The following is a 24976-nucleotide window of genomic DNA, read 5'->3' on the forward strand; positions in this document are numbered from 1 at the left end:
ATTCATAATTAATTCTAAAAAACCCCCCCCCCCCGCCCCCCGAGCCACTAGGCTAGATGTGCTTGCCACACCACAACCAGTAGCAGGGCCATAAGAACCCTTTCTTAAGTAAGTTTTTCCCTGTGATTATTCAAAGAACAATGAGAAAACTGATATGCAGAGTAGAAACAAGGAACTGCAGAACCTTTTCAACTTACCATATATAATCAACTGTGCCGAAGAAACACCTGTTGTAGCTGGTCACCAAGGGTTCTCCATTTGGGTCTCTTGTCCCATAACAGTCCTGCAAACATGCATAAATACAGAATTTCAGTGTTAAGTTGTTTTACTCCCCTTGATAAGATAATACTGGCCCCCCTTTCTATATAGGTCCTGTAATTTAGTCCCTTTATAAAAGTACAGATAATAGTTAATCAATTTCTTTTATTAGACTTTTATTCCTTGTAGATTCTGCACTAACTTCAAAGGCCAAAACCAATCAAATTCAGGGAGAACTTGCAAAATTGATAGCATGTAGTGGTAGCTAGTCACAGTGCATAATGTTGTTTCTGAGAATTCAGAGCTTTTTCAAACAGTACTATTTCATGTGATAGAGGACATAGAATCGCCATCACATGCCTTTTTCATCAGCCTTCCTATCCCAACCCTTTGCCTTACCGTTTTACTTCTTCCTCAATTACCCTCCCTTCAATCAAATTGAGTTTTAGAGGAATCAACAGTGAAAAACAATAGATAAAGAAAAGGTGTAACATCATGCTATTTACCTCAACTTGTGTATATGTGCTTTTAAGCTTTAGCGGATGTTCCACAAACATGCAGTCTACAGTGCCTGTAGCGGTCACTATTTCCATGGGGGTCCATAATGATGGATCGTCTGCAGTTTTCCCCACACCAGCACCCTCAGAATCAAGTCCCAGAGGAAAATCATCCAGAACTTCGTCATCAGGAGAATCCAACTGAGAGTCATTTAGATCAGATGCGAATCCTTTTGGGGAATAATTAGGGTCGTGTGACAATGAGCCCTCCACTCCATGTAGCGCAGATAAAAAAGTACTTTGGTCTTCCCCTATTGTTCTACTTTCTGGAAATAAGTCATTTAGATCCTGAAGAGAAACATCCTCCACTAGCTTATCATCCACATAACTAACCGAAACATCTGAGATGTTGACTTGATAGGAGGGTGAAAGTTCAGTTTTCTCATCATCAACAATTGGCTGAGATGAAGGATGTGCTGAAATAGAGATTTCATGATCAGCCAACTTTTCCCTTATATTTTCTGTATTTGTACGTGATGAATGCTCACATGATGATAATTGATTAAGAAGAGAAGTAGAATTTCCTCCTTCTCTTTGTTCCCTCTTGTCAGAGTAGGCATCTTCAGGATGGGAGGTCAGTGGAGGAATTGATTTGTTCATCTCATCACTCATTTGATCAACAGGTAACTTGCCCTCACCATCAAATATTGTTGAGCCTTGCTCGACTGCTTTGTACAGTTCTCTCTCTTCAACACACAGTTCACTACCTACACTCACATCCAAAGCATTCAGCACAGTTCTTGTATGTTTGGGCTGAGAGTAGTCATTAACAGAAGGAACATCTCCCAGCCTCTCATGTTGATTATTCTGCTTCTGCGTGTCCGGGAGTGTATCACTCTGCTTGCTATCTACCATTAATGGAGCTTGAACCGAATTATAAGAGGACTGAGTCCTGCAATAGTTTGCAGGCCTTTTTTTAGGGTCAATTGTCAGAAGTTCACAAAAACATCAGAGGTTACAAGATTTAGTTGAATTGTGGAAACTTACCCAGGACAAGCATTAGGATTATGACCAAAATTATATGGCCTAGAACTGCATATTTCAGCAGAAGCTTGTCCTGATACTTTACCCCTATCAATTCCTGAGAAATCCAACTGCCAGACACCAATGAAATTAACATGTTGTTTGCAGTTCATCAATCATCTAACATGGCAGTAAATAAAGGAAGAACAAAAAGTTACCTTCTGTTCTGAAATGAAGTTGTATAACGGGCTCTGATGCAAAAGCACAAACATCACTGTCATAATAAATATAACAGATTAAACATGCCATAAAAGACCAAACACACCAGATCTCGACTTTTAAGAAATGCTGAACTAGAAGTGACCTTTGGAGTACAATTAAAATCGCCACAAAGAATAACCGGGGCATCATTCCAGGCTTTTGAAACAGCATGAGCCCTATCTAGAAGCATCCTGACCTGCTAGGCAAAGGCATGCTAGTCAAAGACCTAACTTAACGCATTCATATGTGTTTTGACTGGCATACAAGAACTAAAATTGTAAGCAATTATTCACAAAAAACCAATTCCATGTGAGACTAAGCATCTGGTGAGGGATCAGCTGTGAAGCTAAAAAAGTGCTGGTGTCAGTATGAGTTCCCATTTTGGGTCTTATAGAAAGAACTGGTGTGCGAGCACGGGCGTGACAATAAAGCAAACCAATTTCTAAGCCAACAAAATATAATCCCTCCTGTCCCTGGCTATACACACATATCAATGATTGTCAACGAATATTAAGCCAACTCATATTCATATCAAATGAAAATGAGTTTTCTAAGCATACTTGCAAAAGCAGGAAGAAATGACATTATTTGATTTTTAATGGGAAATGGGAAGTAATAGGAAAGTAAATGAATTAATGCTTTGACTCTTTGATAATGGACATCAGATATACTTTGTGATAGAATAGAAACAAATGGGCACTCTTTGAAAGACAGAGAGTACATATCAAAAGACTAACACATTAAAGAAAAGCTGTATGGATTACTCTACAGATGGTGAATACCTGACCAAGCTTAATATCTCCTCTTTTGGGATTGTAAAGCACATGAATGTTACATATGAGAACTTTATTAGAAATGGTTGAGCTGCAAATACAGAATGCTGACTGAGATGCAAAATTTATCATATGTTTGAATAAACACAACAAAAAAGCATACAGTACTGTGTTGGAAATTGATATTGCAAAGATCTAATTACAAACGAGTAAGACAATACAAACAGAAAAAAATTGCACCAAAATACTTGCTAACACTAATAACATTTAATAAAATAGATTTATAGATCATTTACATGACAAGTAAATCACTTAAAACATCACTCATCACTTGCCACATCAGTTTGTAAGATTGTATGAATAACTCTTCCATTTGTATAGATTTTTCCATTGCATATAGAGACAGCAGAACTTCAAAACAAGCTATTACTAGATCTGCATAAGCAAATTATGTTGGGACTGCAAGTACATCTGAACTCAAGCTGGAGTGGGGTGTATCAATTAAAAGCGCTTGAATGGTTAAGGTGTTGAGGCTACCAAATTTTAAGTGGTACGTATAAATTCATGCATATATAGTTCCTTTATCCACAATCACTAGAATGAGTGAGAGCAAATTCAAGTTGATCACATAAGAGATTAGCCACAAACAATGCCATCAACTTGAGTTCAAAATGCTCATCATATAAACTTCTAAACTTGCCATCACAATCTTGAAAGACACTATAAACAAGTCCATCTGTGGAGCACATTCATAATAGCAGATAAAACTTGCCCGAACTTATGCAATGTGCAAGGTTCACAGGATAAAAATCAAATTCTACATGATACTAGGATGAAGCAAAATTCTAAAGGACCAGCAAAAGGCAAAAGAAGACCAAGCATTATCTCCAGATGTGTTCTACATAGGTACTAAAAACCTACAAAACACAGAGTTCATATCGAGAAGAATGAATGGATTTCCTTTTTTGTAATGATCCTTCAGAGTTTTGCATTAAAAATTCTGAAGTTTTTAACTTTTGTACATGCTATTTATTGATATTTATAATAATGTTTCTGAAGTTTTAATTTTTGTGCAAGCTATTAATTGATATTTCTCATAATGTAATAAACATCTCAAACAAAATTTGTTAAACGAGCACCTTGTAGGTAGAGTTGATGTGTCTGCAGTGTTGTCTTGTCTTATTAACTGCTAAAAGAAAAGAAAAGAAAAACTGACTCAATAACATGAAAGCCACATGGACCAACTTATTCAGGAAACAGTAAGGAAAGACTTGAGGAGAAAGTTTCCAAGATATGAAGACATGATACCTCTAGCACACATATCTGAGCAACATTATCCCGAAGTCCATGTTTATTGAACTCAATGGATTCTTCATGGACCAATCTGAACCTAACATAAACAACAATAGCAAAGTTTTAATCCCAAACTAGTTGAGGTACTAGACTACATCACCAAAAGATATTTTCTCTATTCTATCGAGAAAAGTCATCAAAAAGTTTTTTATAAAATCTCGGAAAAGGAGCAAACGAAAGATAAATAGAGGAAAATTAAACACTCAAACAATTGATTCCCTGGAAAAGGAAAAGAAGGAAACGGAATAAAAAAATGTAATGAATTTTGATATACCTTTCCCATCTGACAGAAGATAAATTTGAAATAAACTGCCTCAAAGAAATAAAGCAGTACAGGGTCAACCAAAATACTATGCCACTTGAAATGAGAAATACAATCAAGACAATGAGAAGTATATATAGAACATTAATCATCTCACATTCTAATGTCATGCAGTGAGCACTCATAGACCACAAAATATAGAGCTTTTTCATTTTTCACAGCTGATTGGGCATTTGAATACCAGCTGTTGTTTTGCATGCTAACTTTGATGAAGCTAGGGGGAGACACATTTATGGAAAGGTAGAGGCAATATGGTGATATGCTAGAGGAGCCAACCTAGAAGGAACTGAGTTTCCCAATGATTGAAATTTCATGACAGTGAAATCTTGCAAAACAGTTTCCTGTTGTTGACTTGTGAGCATCTGGCTCTACCTCATAACTGAGAAAGAAGTGCACCAGCTAAAATGCAAACAAATGGTACCACAGAAGCACAACAGAAGAAGGATAACTTTTAGAGAAGAAAGTTCAAGGAAAATAGACTGAAATGAATGAAATTGAAAAACCTTAAGGGCAGCAAGTGAATGAAACAATAGCAAGTACATCAAACCATCTTAAATAATTGGCATTATGCAGGTGGTAGCCTGATAATTTATCAAAACGCAGTGCTGTTAACGGGACCCATGAATGCCACAGATCAATGGCTGCTAGAACTAGCTGGGATATTACCTTGATGTTCTCCAAAAAACTGCACAACCATCAATTGCATTGCCAGTCCGCATCTATATGTAAAAGAGAATGTTGTCAGACCAAACTTCATAAAAAGAAAAACATCTTAACATTTTTGAACAAACTGAGTAACTGTCCTATAACAGCTCGCTGATATCTAATTCAAATTTCTCAGGCTACTGGTCATCAACCTGTTGCATGCAAGAGTTACAGCTTGTAAAGATATACCATTACAGTCAAATGTGTCATGCAAGTCCCATTAAAAAAAAAACATAAAAAATGGCAAACCTCATTATCAACCATCACATGAAACCAGAAAATTACAATTACAAATCTAACAATTACATCTTTTAAGCTCAATTCCTGCACTCGAACTCCTTAAACTATGAATCCTCATAATCTCAAAACAAAACAAAACAATTATTAATGCACATAAAATACATAAACCAGACAACTCAGCAAATACAAACACAAACTGGCTCATAAAATCATAAAATTGCACAATTCCGCATTTCATAAATAAAGGAACTAATTGCCTTGCGAAAAAACCCACCTTCCAAATTCCACTGTATCCCCGGACCTTCAACATCTCTTCCAAGTCCCCAAACCTATCAACCTCCTAAAAACAGTTACAACCAATCAAAATAAAAAACGTAGAAATAACCTCTATTACTATCAAAACCAAATGAGAAAAATTAAACACTAAATTAGATTAATTACTATTAATTATACCTGAAAACACATTATATCAGCAGACCACAAACCAAGCTCGAAAATTATATTCCTCTTTCGCCATTCCCAATCTAACATATGCCGTGGTATATGATAATAAAGTTTGCTTCTGTGATTGATTGCTAGATAATCAGCTAATATATTATAAGAAAGAACTATAAATCTTTCAGAGTCACGAGGAGGCGCCGTTTTGGCATACTCCCAATTCCTATAATCCAACGGCTTAGCTGGCCTCCGCAGCCTGTGATTCTGGTTGAAGAACTGTCGATTGTGATTTTGATTGAACGGTGGAGAATACCAGAATATCCGGTTTTGATCGGACGGTTGTGGTGGTGGTGGTTGGCGAAATTGTTGATTTTGATAATAACGCGGAGGAGGCCGTGGCGAAGGTCGTGGAGTGAAGTTGTGATTTGCTTCTCCTTGGAGGAACCCTAAATTGGAGACTTCTGTATACGGACCGTTCGAAAAGGTTCTTCCCCACTGATTTCTGTTATTACTGCCACGGTACTGCTATTAAAAACAGTTAGAATTAGTGAAAAGAGTTAAGTAACTAACTCTTTAACAGATTTTTGAGAGGGAGAGGGAGTACTGGAGGGCGGCGAGAAGACATGGAGGCGGAATCAACGGCGAAAGCGGCGGCGAGGAATTGGACAGGAGGAGCAGAGCGCTTCATGGACGGAGAGAGCCACCGTGGGAAATTGTGTTCGACTTTAGTCGCGCAAGTGTTCAAAATTTTATTTTTTATATTAACACATTAATTTATTTTTTAAAAAAAAACCCCTTTCTCTAGAATAACCCATCTCCTTAAAATTGAATAATATAAATATTACCGTTGATAACGGATAAAACCCTAAAAAAATTGTATATCACGAATCGGGCAGCAGATAGAAATTTTTGAAAGGCAGTGTCAAATTGCATTCCAAATAGTTTTTTAAGAAAATTATTTTTTAAAAAAATAATTTTATATATAATTTTAAATTATTTTGATATATTAATATAAAAAATAATTTTTTAAAAAAATATTATTTTTATATATTTTCAAGTAAAAAACAATAATTATTACTGTATTCTCAAACAAAATCATATCAATCCAATCCAATTTTGTATATAATAAATTTTGATTTGGATATTAATTTTTATTTTATTTAGAAATATTTTAACTTAAAGTTACTATGAATTTGTTTTTTATTGAAATTTTTTAACAGAACCAAAAAATAACTTCTTCTTTTTTGTTAGAGGAGTGGTGAAGTTAACCAAAATTTGTTAATGGTTTCATTCAGTCGTTTTACTGAAGAATAATACTGTAGAGCTTTCAAAATCAATGCACTCTCCTTGTCACCTCTGCTAATATGTTGTGGAGTGTTATCGGCAGAGACTCGGTGGTTCAAGGGATGCTTATTGACTGACAGAGTCTATTCTTCATGAAGGAGATGCTTTTGCTGGTGGTTTGGCCTGCTAAACAGAAAATGCAGATACAATATACTTTTGACATATGAAGACTGCTTTTCCCAGATGAGCGGGCATTGCATTGTTTGTCTGCTCTCAAGCCTCCAAATAATATACACACTGTAATAAATCACCGTCAGGTTCGTCATGATAAGCCCGATTGACTACTGTAAACTAAGCTGCATATAACAGCTCTCCTGAGGTCAAAGACACCTGAACTGACCATGCCGGGTTCTAACTCGGAACTCTTCTATTGATCATGTGAAGCAATGCAATGCCCGGAACTTGTCCGCCTTGCCAGAAATCTTCCATGGGATAGATATAGCAATGCAACCTCGCCTGCCTTACGATAAGGCCGAGGCTTTTTCCGCGTGCACTGAATGAAGTTGATTGCGAAACTATGCATGGTTGTTGTATATATATGAATGGCTTGGCATAGCCATAACATTCAGAGCCTGCAAATGAAACACCAAGACGAGCTGCCATTCACAGTATGAAATCACAATTTCGATAATTGGATCTTTGATCCGTCTAAAAGACAGCAATCAGAATCTTATAAAATGCCAGACCCTTCTTAGAGCCTCAAAGAAATACAAGACTACAAAAAGTTTGTATGACTGTTTAGAACCATAACAACTCATTTGGTCCACAGATTTTAGCAGGTGAACTTTTAACCCATCATTTCACCAGTAGCATCCATGGAACCTCAATAGTACAACTGAACCCAGGTAAAGTTCAATAAATATGAGAAAAAAAGCAGAGTTTCCACTGAACTACTAGCTCTGTGACATTATTTCTTTGTTTGAGTGATCAGTTTTGTAAGAAGATAGCAGTCAGGCGGAGTAATGTTCGTGTAATAGTTCTGGATGGTGTCCGTGATTTCAAATCCAAATTTCTTGTAAAAGTTAAGGGCATCTTCGTTGTTTGTCTGTACATGCAGGTAAATCTCAGAGATATTTTGCTTTGAGCAGAGATCAAGAACATGATTCAACAGCTTTGTACCTGCACAATCACACAAATTTGATCAGTAAATGCATCTGCCAAAACTTTCTTTCACAAATATTTGCTCCCTGTTCAGACTTGGAGGAATAAGTTCAAAACCAGAGGACTTTCCAGAAAAGGGGTTTTGACTATTCATAAATGTAAACTACAACAGAGTTCCTGATACTTTGTGGTTCTTATTTAATATAGTGACTCTACTGCTAATAGTTTGCAAAACCTGCAAGGCAAGTTGGGAATCAGAAACAAGGAGGTAGCATGCAGACAGATAAATTAAGTTAAAAATGTTTTCAGCAAAAACTGGTTCAGGTTCAAGGAGGAGGCTTTCACCCTTTCTTTTCGACACATTTACTTGAGCATCATTTGTGTGTCAGGATCAAATTCATAATAAAAAAAACATAGACTTCTACCATAAGAGGAATATAAGTGGTTTGCTCACCAATGCCTAGCCTGCGATATGGTGCTAAAACACCTAATGTCATGATGTAAACGCGGACAGCTCCGCCTTCTTTCTTCTCCAGTCGGCATGCAATTGCACCAACACAGATGTCACTGTAATATGCTGGAAAAAAATCCCAAAGCTTAGTACAACTGACTTATCATGAAATGTTGCACTCTGCCATTACATACACTGAGATAAGGTGAAGAATGCCACAATTCTTGTTTCTTTAAGTGTGGTGTATACCACATTTTCACTCATCTGTGTGGTACATGTGTCTAAAAACGAGGAACAATTAATCACAAGCACCATGATGTTTATTCTATAGATCATGTGGTTAGATCTTCATGATAGATCCATACAGAAAGACATGTTATACATATTTCAGAACATAAAGCTAAGGCAAACATATTTGGAAGTGTTTAAACTACATTATTACTTGACATAATGTTGCGCAGCAGTTATCAACTAATTATGAAACTAATGGTTTTAATGCATCTCCTAAGACAGAATATAATATTTCTCCAACCGATATAGAAGTTAACAGCTTGGAAATTTCCACATTACATGAATAGCTCTTAGCACAAAACTAGACATGTTGCCCAAGTTATTGGTTAAATTGACAATTTAAATATTTTTTTAAAAAAACAACAAAAAAAAACTGACAAAAAAAAAAACCACATCTTAACCTATTCGGATCATCAAAAACCAATACACCATTCAAGATATTTGTTAAAAATCAGGATATCTGACAAACATATTGTGAAATAATCAAAACTACAAGAAATGTAGATTTGTGTTTAACAAAGCTGAAATGTCAATCCTAAGTATTGACGTTCCATCCCAAAAGGAAATGGCTATAAATTTAAAACAGCCATCCAAATGAGGAGACATAATAAAAAATAAATTTATCAACAATTAGAATCCTGAGATGATGAAGCAGCTTTACACAAAAAATGGAATACAGACTAAAAAAAACATTTACTGAACCTATAAAACCCATAAATGAAAAGAAGAATGAGATCAACACATTTATATAGTTACATCCAATGCACAACAACGCAACAGCCAACAAAAGATTGCAAAAAGAAAGGCAAGTTTAACTAATTTGAGAACCCAAAAAGGCTACAAAAATACACAATAAAACTGGTAACAAGGTGGTAAGAATAAACTAAATGGCCTATCATGAGTTCACGCAGAAAATAACCCGTGGGGGAAACTGAAAGTGAACAAAAATATCAAAGGTAGTACGGAGGTCCCTTGTGTTGCGTTGTTGGAGGTCCCTTGTGTTGGGTTGTTTCTTTAACTTTTGTCATTCACATTTCACATGAATTAACATACTCAAGAAAATTCAATAATCAAAAACATGGAAACTAGAACTAGAACATACACAAACACAACGACCAGGTTTTGAATTAATTATAATTTCCCTTTATTGACAGCGGCAGAAGTTCAAAGCATCAGCACTTTATATCTTAAATTCAACAACAAATAATTACAAGCAACACCAGTTTGCTAGCATTTGACATTCAAGCAACATTTTAACAAACAAAAACACTTTCTCGCAAATTGAAAGAGTCCCAAAAATTCAACGAGAAAACCCACACGGAAAAAAAGAAGAACAAAACAACAAATCCTATAAAGAAAAACCAAAACACACGAAACCCAGCAACCCATTTCACAAAATCAATAACAAAAGAAAAAAAACCAAAAATAACGCGCAGAAAGACACACATATATGTTAAGAGAGAAACAATTACAAACCTAGCTTGGTGAAATCGCCAGAAGCAAGGGCATCAGCGTAATATTTTTCATTATAACGAACAGGAAAGAGAGCAATGTTTAGCTTCGTAAGCTGCATCACGTTCTTGTCTCTCACTCCATCTAGGGATATTGATACTTGACGCCCTGCCCCCATTTTAGATTTCCAAACAAACCAAGGAGATACGGAACACCAAAGATTTGTAATTGGGGGTATATAAGGCTACGTTGCTTCCGAATTGGGGATTTGACAAGCAGTTATTTTCTAGTTGATTCGCTTGAATTTCTGTTCGGCTAGCAAGAATATTTTGAAGGTCCGATGGGCTTTATTAGTCCACCACTACGACCCAGTACAGGAAGAAGACTAAGTTTCAGTTTCTATTTTGGGCTATCAAAATGTGTTGCGCTTATAAAATTTAGTCTGCTGTGCTTCATGTGCTAGTTACATTATTTTTGTAATATAAAAAAAATATTTAGGAGTTGTAAATTTTTTTAATAAAAAAATTAGAAATTAATTTAACATCACTTAATTACTTTGACGAGTTCAAAAATAATTTAGAAGACAACTAAAAAAATAATTTAACTTAAAATAAATATTTAAAATAATATTTTTTTATAAATATTGCGATAACAAATATGATTTGGGCTAACCTGTTGTTTTTATATATATAATTTTAGAATATCTTTCTTTAAAATATATTTTTTAAAATGCTTACTATCTATTTAAAATAGAATTTTCAATGGAGATTAGAATAGCAAAACATATGTAAAATAGCAAGACAAAACAAAGCATCTACATGACACCAGCATGCAAGTCCAAAGTAAAATAACAACAAAGGACTCACTAGCAAGTTGACAAAGACAGCCATTTGATTTTTTGCCAGAAAAATTGCCTAGTAGCCAGGAACTTTATCATCCACACAGCCCATATACATTCTAACAACCTAACTGCTGAAAGGAAGTCGAAGCAGAGAAAAAAATGGGAGAGAAGACGAAAGCCAAGGCAGTAATAGTAGGAGGGAGCATAGCAGGGGTGTCATGTGCACATGCCCTCATTTCAGCTGGATGGGATGTTGTGGTGCTTGAGAAATCAAGCCAACCTCCTAAAGGGAGCCCTACTGGTGCCGGCCTCGCACTTGACAGGCAGGCTTTTAACATTATTGAGTCCTGGCTACGCCAGCCTCAGCTTCTCCAACAGACCACCTTGCCTCTAACAATTGATCAGGTTTGCACAAATTCTTAGTCCCTTTTTTTGCCTTTTCTTAATCCATCTTTTTCACAGATTTTCCTCATGTTGAAATTAATTAAAAATTATTTGGCCTTATGCCAATCGATTGAGATCGAATTTCACTTGAATTAGAGGGATTAAATCCCGAGAAGGAGGGTCACCCTAGCTTACTAGATCTTATGTAAAGAAACTGGGATCGGATTCTTTTGTTTAGAACAAGGGGGGTCATATCCTGAGAGGGAAGCGCCTCATCAGTTGCGCAGCAATACTGAATGGCACCACTTTTCCTTCTCGGGCCTTTTGTTATCTTACAGAATCAAACAGCAGATGGAGAAAAGAAAGTCAGCAGGATATTAACAAGAGATGAGGATTTCAATTTCAGAGCTGCACACTGGGCAGATCTTCATGGTCTTCTGTACAATGCACTACCAGCAGAAGTATTTTTGTGGGGTCATTTGTACCTTTCGTTCAGGACTTCTGAAGACAAAACCTCTGTTACAGTTGAGGCTAAAGCTCTTCAAACTGAAGAGATTATTGAGATAAATGGGGACTTGCTTGTTGCAGCAGATGGATGCCTCTCTTCAATCCGAAAGACTTTTCTACCTGACCTGAAATTAAGGTTTGTTCATTACTGCCTTTCGTCATTCAGACAATGTGTTGCTGATATGATTTATACTGAATCACTCAATTTCGTCAATGATGATGACCACAGGCTGGTCGAGGGGTTATCGCTGGCACTACTCCCACTTGATATGATTTATACTAGTTGATGGTAAGTATTACTTGTTCTGCAGGTATTCAGGTTACTGTGCTTGGAGAGGAGTTCTTGATTTTTCAGGAAAGGAGAATTCAGAAACTATAATGAGCATCCAAAGAGTGTACCCCGATCTTGGAAGATGCTTATACTTTGATCTGAACACTGGAAGCCACACTGTGCTTTATGAACTTCTTAGCAAAAGGCTCAACTGGATTTGGTATGTTCATCAACCTGAACCTGAACAGAAGGTGATTTTCGATTCTCACTCCATTAATAAAATTTCCATTTCCCGGCCTTCACAAATCTAGTTTTTAACTGCGTATAGTCCATATTTCAAACTGTGAAAAGGTTTTAGTTTGAAGATGGATTAGGCACAACGAGGCCAAAGTTTCTAACAAGGAATGGTAGGAAGCATTAACGATGGGATGATGTATTGAAACTCTTGCAATGTTCTGTAGCAGTTAAAGCTGCTGGAGGCTAGAGCTCTGAAATTATTACTTGAAACTTTTTCAGGGAAACTCAGTGACCATGAAAGTAAGCAGTGATATGATAGAAAATATGTATCAAGAAGCAGAGAGAACTTGGGGTCCTGAATTGGTGAGAGTCATGAGAGAAACAAAGGAGCCTTTCATAAATATCATATATGATTGTGATCCTCTCGAGCGAATCTTTCTGGACAACGTGGTATTAATCGGAGATGCTGCTCACCCCACAACTCCTCATGGCGTCAGAAGCACAAACATGTCGATATTGGATGCAGCGGTTCTAGGAAAATGTATTGAGAAGTGGGGAGCAGAAAATATACCTTCAGCTCTTGAGGAATATCAGCGCATTCGACTACCAGTCACTTCTAAACAAGTCCTACACTCACGCAGAGTGGGTCAAATCAAGCAAGGCTTAGCTCTTCTTGATCGCAAGCCTTTTGATCCGAAGACAGCAAGTGCAGAGGAATGTGAAGAGCTTCAACAGAAAAACATGCCTTTCTTTGCTAGTGTTCCTTTGTCAGTTGATTGATGTTATGCTCCTCATGAGCAGAAAACTCTTGGTGTTCTTCTGCTCTTCTTTATTTCTTAAATCCAGTTCTTCTGCTGGATTTTTCCGTATAGATTCATATATAAAAGGAATGCAAACGAGAGAGCCTGTGTTTCAAGAGAATATAGATTGCATGAACATTCTGAAAGAATTTAGCTTTCAGTTCACAAGACAGTTCTCTCATGCAACTTGCAAATCATTTCACGATGCAGAGGGAGATTCTTAAACTTCTTGCCAGAACTTTGTTGGCATGCAAATCATAGCTTTTTGATCTTCAGCAGTGACAAATGTTTTTAGTCTCATGAACATGGCTGAAATTAATCTCAATGTCATTATTAGCAAAAAATTTGGTTAAAGATGGAACAAACAGAGAGCCAGCCTTCTTATCCGGAAATTGAAATGAAAATTCACTCAAGGCCTTAATTGACAAGAAGATACTAGTTTTCGCTTACAGAAAAAAGAAAATAGGGATGCCTTCCATTATTTGTATGCTGGTCAACTGGAAAAATCACTTCTTTTACAACTCTAAGAGGCCAATTCCACAACTGAGTGGCCGCTGCATCTCGGAACAACTCATATCAAGCAGGGGAATATTGAAATGACATTGTCTGCTAAACACCACAGAATGATTAAACACCCATCCTTCCACGGGCCATGATGCTTTGACCCTTCCACCAGTCAAATGGGCATAACTTGGACTATGAGAGACGGCATTACATTTCCACTCAAGTTTATACAAGCCTACTACAATTGAATGAATAAAATTCGAAGTTCATTTAGGTTACACAACATGTATTGATCGTAACTGATTTCCGCATTCTGATAAGAAAAACAAATTAAACTTATTTTGCAGGCCAGGTTGCTTGGGCTGACATAATAATTCCAACAATCACTCCAAACAACCCGAGTGCACTACCAAAAATCTCAATCACCAGAATCTTCACAAAAAGTGAAGAGTTTTGAGCATCAGACAAAGCACAGCTGCTTCCAATTATACCCACGCACAATCTGGTATCCAACCCAAAAAGAAAATAAAACTGAAGGGCATGTATCATTAAGAAAATGATAGATTAGTGAACCATAAAGACGTGAATCCTCACATAATTAAAACGGTCAAAAGTTACAATTGATTAAGAGCATGCCATCTGTGTCTATTCGTGAAACTTTTGTGTTAAATACATCTTGATGCTTAACATCACTCTATCATACAAGTATATGCATATAAGGGATATTTCAGTAGAAGATGCAAGGAACACAGGTGAAGATACTGACCCGCAGACAAGGTTTGCAAAGCCCACGATAATCCCAGAGGCAAAAATTGCATATCCAGCTCTAAGAGACTCAGGGTCATAAATCTGTGATGCTGGAACACTCTCTAACTTTGTTTGTAGAATAATTGCTACAATAACACCATATATTGCAACAGCCTCACAAAAAATCACACTGAGAAACACAAGTGATTGAGAAAGTCATTTTTTGAAGGCATCACTTAAATTTCATAAATTCAATTATCATCACATAACTTCACAAGCAGAATAAAAGCAGGTTTTGCAACCAGATCATTCTTAACAGTTGCATGAAACTCAAAAACCTCCTAAAACTCAAATTAATATGACCAAAGTTCTGTTCCATTCATGAAATGGAACCATATTGCATGTAGATAGACTTTGATAGGGCCTTGAAGACTGAGGAAATGAATTGAACTAATAACAATCAAAATCTAGCTAAAATAGCAATTCTTTCATCTCAGTGTTAAACCTGACACTCTACCTTAAGCCTTCTAATTCAATGCATCACAATCATCAGTTAAAATTCTCAAGAACTCTTAAACATATGAACATGCTCTAGCTACCTAGCATAAACTCAAAAGAGGTTAAATACAAATTATGCAAGACTACCAATAAAAATACACCTCAAACCATATTTGGATGAGATAGTAACATTAACGTTCTCAAAATTACCTTCTAGAGTCTTTTGTCCATTCCAAAACCATTTAAAGAACCCCCTTCTCTAAATAGTTCAGGTTACAAGGACTTGAAAAAAGCAATTCACTAGTGAGATTCTGCAACCCAACACCAAAGAAATCAGCCGCCAACACCCCCCAACAGAGTTCCATACGTATAAAAGCAATATACATAGCACAAATCCCTACCACCTCCTCCTTCCAAAAACAAAAGAAAAAATTTCACCGCCAACATTCTTCCTTCAAACCTTATTACTAAAAAAAAATGCAGCTAATACTCATCAATTTTGATTCAATTCTTATAACAGATGCAATCAGCATTAAAGGCCAAACATCAGTTCGTAACACAAGTAGATCCTATAATCAATCAATCAATCATGAATTTACAAAAAGAAAACCCCACAAAAAACACATAAAAAAGCCCTTGAAAATCAAACCTTCACCATTTCACACACAAATCAAATTGGAATTAAAAATGAAAAAGAAAAAAAGAAAATTAGGGTTTATGTAATTTATAATTACCTGATGAGATTCTTAGAGGTAATGCGTGGAGCCTTGATTGCAGCACCAATTAAACTACTCCCGGTTATATAAATCCCCCTATCAAATCACATAATAATAATAATAATTAAAAAAAGGTGTTTAGCACACATCAAAATGACCAAGTCACTGTGGTACCAGGCAGCGCCGAGGACGGAAACACCGATGGCGACGGCGATTCCGACGGCAGAAAAAGTGTAAGGAGAGATCTTAACGAGTGCTTGCGACCATGAGCTTGACATTTTTCTGATCTTATTTTTTACCTCCGATCTGATTGTTTTCTATTTGCGTTGAGAGAGGGGGACGGGAAGGAGAGGGAAGGAGATGGGTATAGCACGTGCTGTTCGCGAGTATGTGAATATTTGAAGTTGGATAAACTATATCTTCGTCCCTACATTTCTAATTTTTACAATATTGTAGTCGTTGTGATTTCAAGAACTTCCAAGATGGTCCCTGATCTTAAATAGCCTAGGAAAGATAATACTCTAACTAGTCCATTCTGTTCTGAAAAAAAAATGTTTTATGCATGCACTTCTCCAGTCAGGTCATAGACTTGATTTGGATCAAATAAATTAACTTTATTTTAATTAAATAATAAAAAAAAGTATTAACAACATGTGGATCAAATAAAAAAAATATATCATAATAACATGAGAAAAAATATTACTCATTAAATACAACAAGATAAAATTCAGTAAAAACAATTTAAAAATTAGCTTTAATCAACTCGAGTTAGCATTATAAATCTATAACCCTGATAATCAAGATAAAGCAAGCTTGGAATATCTCGTCAAATTCATAGCCCATACTATAAAATTAAAATAACTTAATAGAAAAAATAAAGATAATTAAAAATATATGTGTTAAATCATGTTAACTTTTCAAAATTATGAATTGAGTCATTAGACCCAAATTACTCTATATAGAAAAACCATGAAACTCAATTTTTCAATCAATCAAAATTTAAAGGATGAAATTAAGAAAAAATAATCTTAATTATACAAAAGGATTCAAAACAAATAAAAGAATAATTAAAAGAATAAAGATCAAAATTGAAACACAAAACAAATTTTATATTTAATTGAAGGGTGAAATAGAAAAGAAAAATCAATTTAGCAAAAGGAAAAAACATAAAAAGAATGAGGACTAGATTGGTAAAAATAATATACCATATATTTAGATTTAAGGATGAAATTAAAAAATAAAAATAAAACATTATAAAAGAGCCAAGAAAAAAAATTAGAAATCGAAACAATGAGGACAAAATTGAAAACAAATAATATTATAAGCTTGGATTGAAAGATGGAATTGAAAGCAATAAAACTTTTTTAAAAGATAAAAAAATCAGAAATTAAAAAAATAAAGGTTGAAATTTAAATACCAACAATAAAAAAGACCCAACTGTAATTTTCAGGGGGAAAAAAAAAAAGACACACTGGCAACAAACTATCATATCACCACTTACAAATGCCACACATATAAAAAAAAAGATGTTGCAATGCTTTAAACAACATAGTAGAAAGGTATTATTGATTATTGAAAGGCGCTACACATATTGTCCAAAGTGTATAAGTATTTCCCACACCCTACGGAGTGCGCTACACACACCTATATCTTTTTGTTATTTTTTATAGTTAATTAAATATTAAATTGCTCATAAGCTGACATAGTAATAACAAAAAAAAAAAACCATTATGAAAAGATTAAAAAGGTTATTTAACATCATTTTTAATAACTTTTCTTTTAAGGGTATTATGGTTTATTTTTTTTTATTTACTTTTTGTATACTTAGTCAAATACAAAATTTACCCTTATTTGATATGGTAATAACAACAAAAAAACATTGTAAAAATACCAAATTGTTTTTTGGTACTAGATTGAATGTTTTGGTTGTTTCACTGTATTTTTAAATCGAAAAAGACTTATTTACTACTAATCAATTTAGTAATAACTAATTTATCTTATGAAAAGACCTTACTACACCCAATAACTAGTTTTAAAATTTTTGGTGTGAAGAAAAAAAATCATCATTACATTATTTTAGTAAACAATATAAATAAATCTAAGTTATGATACCATGATAACTCCGTAAAAAACATATAAAAAATAATTTAGAGCCCAATTCTCAAACAACCCAAAATTAAAGGATGAAATTGAAAAAAATCATTAAAAAAAGAAAAGAAAACAAAAGACCTAAGTCAAGTTGGTTAGCCTATTAAACCCACGATCCAAATTATAAGACCTGGATAACTCTATAAAAAAATTAAAATAAATTATAAAATCTAATTCCCAATAGACTTAATATTAAATGATGAAATTAAAAAAAAAATACAATAAAACGACCCAAGTTGACAAAAGACAAAGCAAACCTGGAATATCTCGTCAAATTCATAGCCCATACTATAAAATTAGAATAACTTAATAGAAAAAAATAAAGATAATTAAAAGTATATGTGTTAAATCATGTTAACTTTTCAAAATTATGAATTGAGTCATTAGACCCAAATTACTCTATATAGAAAAACCATGAAACTCAATTTTTCAATCAATCAAAATTTAAAGGATGAAATTAAGAAAAAATAATCTTAATTATACAAAAGGATTGAAAACAAATAAAAGAATAATTAAAAGAATAAAGATCAAAATTGAAACACAAAACAATTTTTATATTTAATTAAAGGGTGAAATAGAAAAAAAAATCAATTTAGCAAAAGGAAAAAACATAAAAAGAATGAGGACTAGATTGGTAAAAATAATATACCATATATTTAGATTTAAGGATGAAATTAAAAAATAAAAATAAAACATTATAGAAGAGCCAAGAAAAAAAATTAAAAATCGAAACAATGAGGAAAAAATTGAAAACAAATAATATTATAAACTTGGATTGAAAGATGGAATTGAAAGCAATAAAACTTTTTTAAAAGATAAAAAAATCAGAAATTAAAAAAATAAAGGTTGAAATTTAAATACCAACAATAAAAAAGACTCAACTGTAATTTTCAAGGGAAGAAACAAAAAAAAAAAGACACACTGGCAACAAACTATCATATCACCAGTTACAGATGCTGCACATATAAAAAAAAGATGTTGCAACGCTTTAAATGACATAGTAGAAAAGTATTATTGATTATTGAAAGGTGCTACATATATTGTCCAAAGTGTATAAGCATTTCCCACACCCTGCAGAGTGCCCTACACACACCTATACCTTTTTGTTATTTTTTATATTTAATTAAATATTAAATTTCTCATAAGCTGACATAGTAATAACAAAAAAAAAATGAAAACAAATAATATTATAAACTTGGATTGAAAGATGGAATTGAAAGCAATAAAACTTTTTCAAAAGATAAAAAAATCAGAAATTAAAAAAATAAAGGTTGAAATTTAAATACCAACAATAAAAAAGACCCAACTGTAATTTTCAGGGGGAAAAAAAAAAAGACACACTGGCAACAAACTATCATATCACCACTTACAAATGCCACACATATAAAAAAAAAGATGTTGCAATGCTTTAAACAACATAGTAGAAAGGTATTATTGATTATTGAAAGGCGCTACACATATTGTCCAAAGTGTATAAGTATTTCCCACACCCTACGGAGTGCGCTACACACACCTATATCTTTTTGTTATTTTTTATAGTTAATTAAATATTAAATTGCTCATAAGCTGACATAGTAATAACAAAAAAAAAACCATTATGAAAAGATTAAAAAGGCTATTTAACATCATTTTTAATAACTTTTCTTTTAAGGGTATTATGGTTTATTTTTTGTTGATTTACTTTTTGTATACTTAGTCAAATACAAAATTTACCCTTATTTGATATGGTAATAACAACAAAAAAACATTGTAAAAATACCAAATTTTTTTTTGGTGCTAGATTGAATGTTTTGGTTATTTCACTGTATTTTTAAATCGAAAAAGACTTATTTAATACTAATCAATTTAGTAATAACTAATTTATCTTATGAAAAGACCTTACTACACCCAGTAACTAGTTTTAAGATTTTTTATGTGAAGAAAAAAAATCATCATTACATTATTTTAGTAAACAATATAAATAAATCTAAGTTAACAATGATTTTCAAAAAAAGATTTAGCTTTTTTTAATTCTTAAGTTGAGTTTGTTATGGATAAAGAATTTTTTTTTATTTCAATAAAAAATAATGTATTTATTTGGAGGGCTAATTAGAGTTTTAATGCTTATATTGTAGTTCTAGACTAGATTGTTACTTCGCACTATACTACGGCTTATATATATTTTTATTAACGTAAACAAAATGTCTAAACAATGCTAATATTTTTCTAGTAGAAAAAAAAAAACTAAATTGTATGAGGGTTCATCTGATGTGACCTAGTTGGCTTGGTGGATTTAAAGGCAACCAAAACAACTGGTAAAAATATAGTTTTATTAAAAAAGATTTAAAACGACACATTTTCTTTCTAATATTAAGATGACAATATATTAAATTGATCTAGATTAATGTGCTAAATCTATGACCTAAGTTATGAGACTATGATAACTTCATAAAAAATGATACCATGATAACTCCGTAAAAAACATATAAAAAATAATTTAGAGCCCAATTCTCAAACAACCCAAAATTAAAGGATGAAATTGAAAAAAATCATTAAAAAAAGAAAAGAAAAGAAAAGACCTAAGTCAAGTTGGTTAGCCTATTAAATCCACGATCCAAATTATAAGACCTGGATAACTCTATAAAAAAATCAAAATAAATTATAAAGTCTAATTCCCAATAGACTTAATATTAAATGATGAAATTGAAAAAAAAATACAATAAAACGACCCAAGTTAACATACAAAAATCATGATTTGGATGATGAAATTGAGATAAAATCGTAGAAAATAAATTGAAACAAGTCATGAAGCTCAAATTTTAATTAACTTAATTTTGAATAATAAAATTAAAAGGGAAAAAGTCAATTAAAAAAACATGAGTCAATAGATTAACTCGTTAAACTTGTGACCTGAATTATAAGATTAGAATAATTATATAAAAATCAAAGTTATAAAATTTAATTTTTAATAAATAAAATATTAAATAATTAGATTTAATAAAAAACATAGAATAAAAAAATTGTATGAGATAAAGCATATGAAAAACACCACCTGCATTTTAATTACTATAAAAAGAGCACGTCACCGCTAAGACAGCTCCTTAAATTATTTTTAATATTTATGAAATATAATCATATGTAGAGGGTTTAAAGAGGGGAAATAAAAGAAAGAAAGAAAGAAATGCACATTTTATTAGCTTCTTTATGTTAGTTATTTGATAATTAAGGGCAACTCTAAAACTTAATATATTTTTGGTAATATTGATCCTTTATCTTTTAGGCAGCAGCCCAGTAGAAAGATTAAGAAGAAAAAGGGCTAAAAAATATCTGGCTCCCAACCCAGTAGCACCCCTACCAATAATCCTAAGTAAATTAATAAAAACTAATCAATCAGTCCTCATAGTTTCAAAAATTATATATTTCATCCCTGTATTCGTAAGTTAGATTCATTTTAAAAATGATATATTCCATCCCTATATTAGTAAGTTAGATTCATTTTAAAAATTATATATTTCATCCTTGTATTCGTAAGAATTTAGAAATGATAGAAGTTGCCACGGTTATTAATTTCAGCCTATCTTGATAAATTCATTTTAAAAATCTATGGCTTGAAATCTTATTAATGAAAAACATGGTTAATCCTAGATTTTTAATGGTTTGATTGACTTAATAAAACTCGGTTTAAATCCGATCGAGTCAACTCCAAAGAAATATTTTATGGAACGAAGCGATATTTTTTTAATAAAAACAATTGATCTAAATACACGTATTAACTCAATAATTTAGATGTTTTTTTCTGGATCGTCAAATATGAAACTATGATTTATACTAATAAGCTTCTAAATAAATAAATAAAATTGTTGATAAAAAAAAAACAAAACAAAACAAAAAAAAATTGTTGATCAAATGTTTGGGGCGGACCATGTATTATTGATCAAATGTTTGGGGCGGACCATGTATATTGGATGCGAGTCTTGTTAGATGCGATCTCTAAAATGGACCATGTATATTGCCAATGGTGAAAGATTATTAATTAATTAATTCGAGTAATCAAGGTCATATATCCCACTACGTATTCTAATCGAATAGTTTTCATGAATGGCTCATGAAAAAACCATTTCCACAAATGCACGAAGATTGTTTTTTCAGGTAGCCATGAAACAAGGAACCCCCCAAAGCTCCATTCCTACATCTCTGCCTATAAATTGCACTCTCAAAATCTACCTGAAGTCACTCCAAGTCCCTAGCATCCTTCCTAGAAATGGCTGATATCACCTGCATTTGCAAACGCACTGTTGTTAGCACAAAATCAGTGCAACCAGGAAAACACTGCTCGCTTTCAGTTTTAGATCGCCTTATGGAACAAAACCACCTAAGATCTGTGTACTATTTTCGAACCCCAGGAGGGAGGGAGCCTGGAGAAATAACCAAGAAGCTAAGAGAGTCTCTGTCTGAAATGCTTACATGTTTTCCTATAGTGACAGGCAGGCTGTTGAAGGACCCGAAAGGTCATTGGATGATCAAGTGCAATGATGCTGGTGTAAGAATGGTGGAGGCTAGAATAAAAGGAAGTGTTGAAGACTGGTTAAAGAGTGTAGATAGAGAGCAGGAGCTTAAGCTTGTTCACTGGGAAGAAATGTACCATAAGCCTTATTTTTGGTCTACCTTCTATGTTCAGGTGAAAAAGAAAGTCTCTCTTGATCAATGGCTAATTAAACATACGTTCCATTTTATGACATTTTTATTCTTGTTAGAATTTCATTTGTGTGATTGGGATTTATCATTGCTAAAACCCTGTAAGAAATTAGGGTTCTGCTCATTTTTTATTGCCTTTCAGATAACTGAATTTGGAGAAGGTGGACTAGCAATTGGCTTGAGCTGCTTTCACCTGCTAGCTGATCCCACTTGTGCCACCATGTTCGTTAAGGCCTGGGCCGACGTGACACTCACCGGGAAAATGCTCAACCCTCCTCTTTTCCATCAGCTGCCGCCTCGAAGACCCGGCGGGAAAAATTCCAGCCACGAGCCTTACATGGAGTTGATCAATTGCTATAAACCTATTGCTGATAAAACAAATTTGGTAACTGACACAAAGCATGCGACTATTGCTCTTGCATTTTCGGACCCTATGGTCCGAGCTTGCATGGCAAATGGTCAAGCCACGAATGCAATCGATCAGTCTATCCCGTCACCATTCGAGGCATTGGGGGGGTTATTTTGGGTTTGTATAAGCAAATTGAAAGGAGCAGGAGACCGTCTGATAGACATGTCTATATGTTCAGACATGAGAAATGTGTTGCACCTGGATAATGGATTTTTCGGAAACTGCATGGTATATAACAAAGTTAACTCAAAGTCCTTAACAGAACACAAGTTATCGGATGTTGCTAAGGCAATCGGAGAAGTCATGGCAAAAATGGACAACGATGGGATCATTGACTTGATCGAATGGCTTGAACATAATGGCTGTCAATCTCCTCCTCCGATGAATGGCTGTGAACTCATGTGTGCTAGCTTGGAAGCCGTGGACCCCTATTTAGCTGTGTTTGAAGAAGGATTTGTCCCAATCCGTGTGTCCTCCTATGTGGAACCAGTCGTGGGGGCAGGACATGTTTTGGTCCTTCCATCGCCGCCATGTGAGGGTCCATTGAGCAGGACAGTCATGGTTACACTCCCAGAAGATGAGGCGGCTAGACTATGTGAAGATGATCTCATTCTGCATTTCTCTCCAACTATTTTAATGGGGGTGAATAATTAACAGTATGCTGAAAGCTAATAGCTTGCTTATCACTTGTTATTATCAGAACTCCCAGAAAAGCTCATCAAAGTTTGTTGAATGCTAAACTTCATCCATAATTATTGCATATGGATATTGCAGATATCAGTTTAGCTTATAAATTGGATATTGTCGATGATCATAATTAAATTTCTCGAGCTGTTCATTTCAGGTTTCAAATTTAGCAAGATTAATTGGAAATATCAATTACCATTCTAAATTTCTTTATTATATACATTTCCGTTTTCAAGTGGTCAACGACCTGTAGTTGGAAGGGATCAAATGCAATCGACTGGCACCACATCTACAGCATCTCTCAAGCCTTCCAAATACCATGACCCTCCCATCAGCCAACCTATCATGTGCATGCCATGTCAATGACGAGGTTAAGACTACAGGGGCCAAAACGAAATTTTTAAGGAAAGAGTTCAGTGAAATCAAACAGCAGCAACAGTGCGTCTGCCGGGAGTCGAACCCGGGTCTATTGCTTGGAAGGCAATTATCCTAACCGTTGGACTACAAACGCTGCTTTGGGAGGGTTAGTTAAAAATATATAATGTTTGAATTCTAGAGAGTGATAGTCAGCAAGTCAACCCACTCCAAATTTTCAGTCAACCGGAGAATTTCATGGTTCTCTTCTTGTTGCCAAAATTAAAAAACTGTTTATTTAATTGATCATGTATATATATACATACATACATATTTATTTAGGTTTGTGGGCTAAACTAATGGACTACAAACATGGGCTTAATATAACGAGCCGACAATAAAAACAATTCCTTGGGCCTCACAAGAGAGCAATGGGAATCTGAAGAGACAATGACAGAAAGTTGGAAAAGAGAATGAGAATTCTGTCCAGCACAAGGTGCGGCAGCCCTCGTCTTTACTATTAATAGTGGTTGCTTTGCTTTTTCTTTTTTCTTTATTTTTTTAATTAATGTTTTTTTCTTTTTTAATATTAAATTTATTTATATTTAATTATTATATTCTTACAATACAAATCTTAAATTTGACTAGTTAACCTGATTAAATAGGTTAACTCGGTTAACTTAGATTTTT

At 34.0% G+C, this 24976-nt stretch overlaps 5 protein-coding genes and 1 non-coding gene across 12 annotated transcripts in view; 2 read left to right on the plus strand and 4 right to left on the minus strand.

Annotated features, from left to right (window-relative positions):
* The window catches only part of LOC105127080 (DNAse I-like superfamily protein), an 8281-nt gene extending 1662 nt beyond the window's left edge, over window positions 1-6619 (minus strand). For 2 of the 7 annotated variants that reach the window (XR_842537.1, XM_011028195.1), the window contains exons 1-12: window positions 6475-6618; window positions 5886-6395; window positions 5707-5772; window positions 5154-5206; window positions 4121-4202; window positions 3952-4001; window positions 2822-2903; window positions 2143-2235; window positions 1997-2029; window positions 1803-1909; window positions 765-1707; window positions 198-283 (exon numbers count right to left, since the gene is read on the minus strand). Coding sequence is in view for 5 of the 7 variants with exons in the window: in XM_011028195.1 (XP_011026497.1) it covers window positions 198-283; window positions 765-1707; window positions 1803-1909; window positions 1997-2029; window positions 2143-2235; window positions 2822-2903; window positions 3952-4001; window positions 4121-4202; window positions 5154-5206; window positions 5707-5772; window positions 5886-6395; window positions 6475-6558 (2189 nt within the window). In the remaining 2 variants the exon portion in view is untranslated. Of the gene's footprint in view, window positions 1-197; window positions 284-764; window positions 1708-1802; window positions 1910-1996; window positions 2030-2142; window positions 2236-2821; window positions 2904-3951; window positions 4002-4120; window positions 4203-5153; window positions 5207-5706; window positions 5773-5885; window positions 6396-6474 lie in introns of all 7 variants that reach the window. The other 5 variants (XR_842538.1, XM_011028196.1, XM_011028198.1 and 2 more) reach the window with 4 other exon arrangements.
* A 1197-nt stretch (window positions 6620-7816) lies between these two features.
* On the minus strand, window positions 7817-10828 carry LOC105127079 (N-alpha-acetyltransferase 50). Its single transcript, XM_011028194.1, has 3 exons — window positions 10534-10828; window positions 8770-8892; window positions 7817-8333 (listed from the first exon to the last, which is right to left on the minus strand). Exons 1-3 carry the CDS (start codon window positions 10685-10687, stop codon window positions 8122-8124), a joined length of 489 nt encoding a protein of 162 aa, XP_011026496.1. The 5' UTR covers window positions 10688-10828; the 3' UTR covers window positions 7817-8121.
* Window positions 10829-11436: 608 nt separating this feature from the next.
* Window positions 11437-13758, plus strand: LOC105127085 (FAD/NAD(P)-binding oxidoreductase family protein). The gene is made up of 4 exons (XM_011028203.1): window positions 11437-11755; window positions 12073-12377; window positions 12553-12763; window positions 13029-13758. The coding sequence occupies exons 1-4, from the start codon at window positions 11510-11512 to the stop codon at window positions 13527-13529; spliced, it is 1263 nt and encodes a 420-aa protein (XP_011026505.1). The 5' UTR covers window positions 11437-11509; the 3' UTR covers window positions 13530-13758.
* Window positions 13759-13933: 175 nt separating this feature from the next.
* Window positions 13934-16397, minus strand: LOC105127086 (V-type proton ATPase subunit c''2). The gene is made up of 4 exons (XM_011028204.1): window positions 16189-16397; window positions 16033-16110; window positions 14820-14990; window positions 13934-14555 (listed from the first exon to the last, which is right to left on the minus strand). Exons 1-4 carry the CDS (start codon window positions 16290-16292, stop codon window positions 14390-14392), a joined length of 519 nt encoding a protein of 172 aa, XP_011026506.1. The 5' UTR covers window positions 16293-16397; the 3' UTR covers window positions 13934-14389.
* Window positions 16398-22390: 5993 nt separating this feature from the next.
* On the plus strand, window positions 22391-23956 carry LOC105127087 (HXXXD-type acyl-transferase family protein). The gene is made up of 2 exons (XM_011028206.1): window positions 22391-22819; window positions 22979-23956. Exons 1-2 carry the CDS (start codon window positions 22403-22405, stop codon window positions 23897-23899), a joined length of 1338 nt encoding a protein of 445 aa, XP_011026508.1. The 5' UTR covers window positions 22391-22402; the 3' UTR covers window positions 23900-23956.
* A 415-nt stretch (window positions 23957-24371) lies between these two features.
* On the minus strand, window positions 24372-24443 carry TRNAG-UCC (transfer RNA glycine (anticodon UCC)). Its single transcript has one exon. It is a non-coding gene; the product is annotated as a tRNA-Gly (tRNA).
* Between the last annotated feature and the right edge of the window lie 533 nt (window positions 24444-24976).

Source organism: Populus euphratica, unplaced genomic scaffold, assembly GCF_000495115.2.
Source record: "Populus euphratica unplaced genomic scaffold, PopEup_1.0 scaffold50.1, whole genome shotgun sequence".
NCBI classification, from domain to species: Eukaryota; Viridiplantae; Streptophyta; class Magnoliopsida; order Malpighiales; family Salicaceae; genus Populus; species Populus euphratica.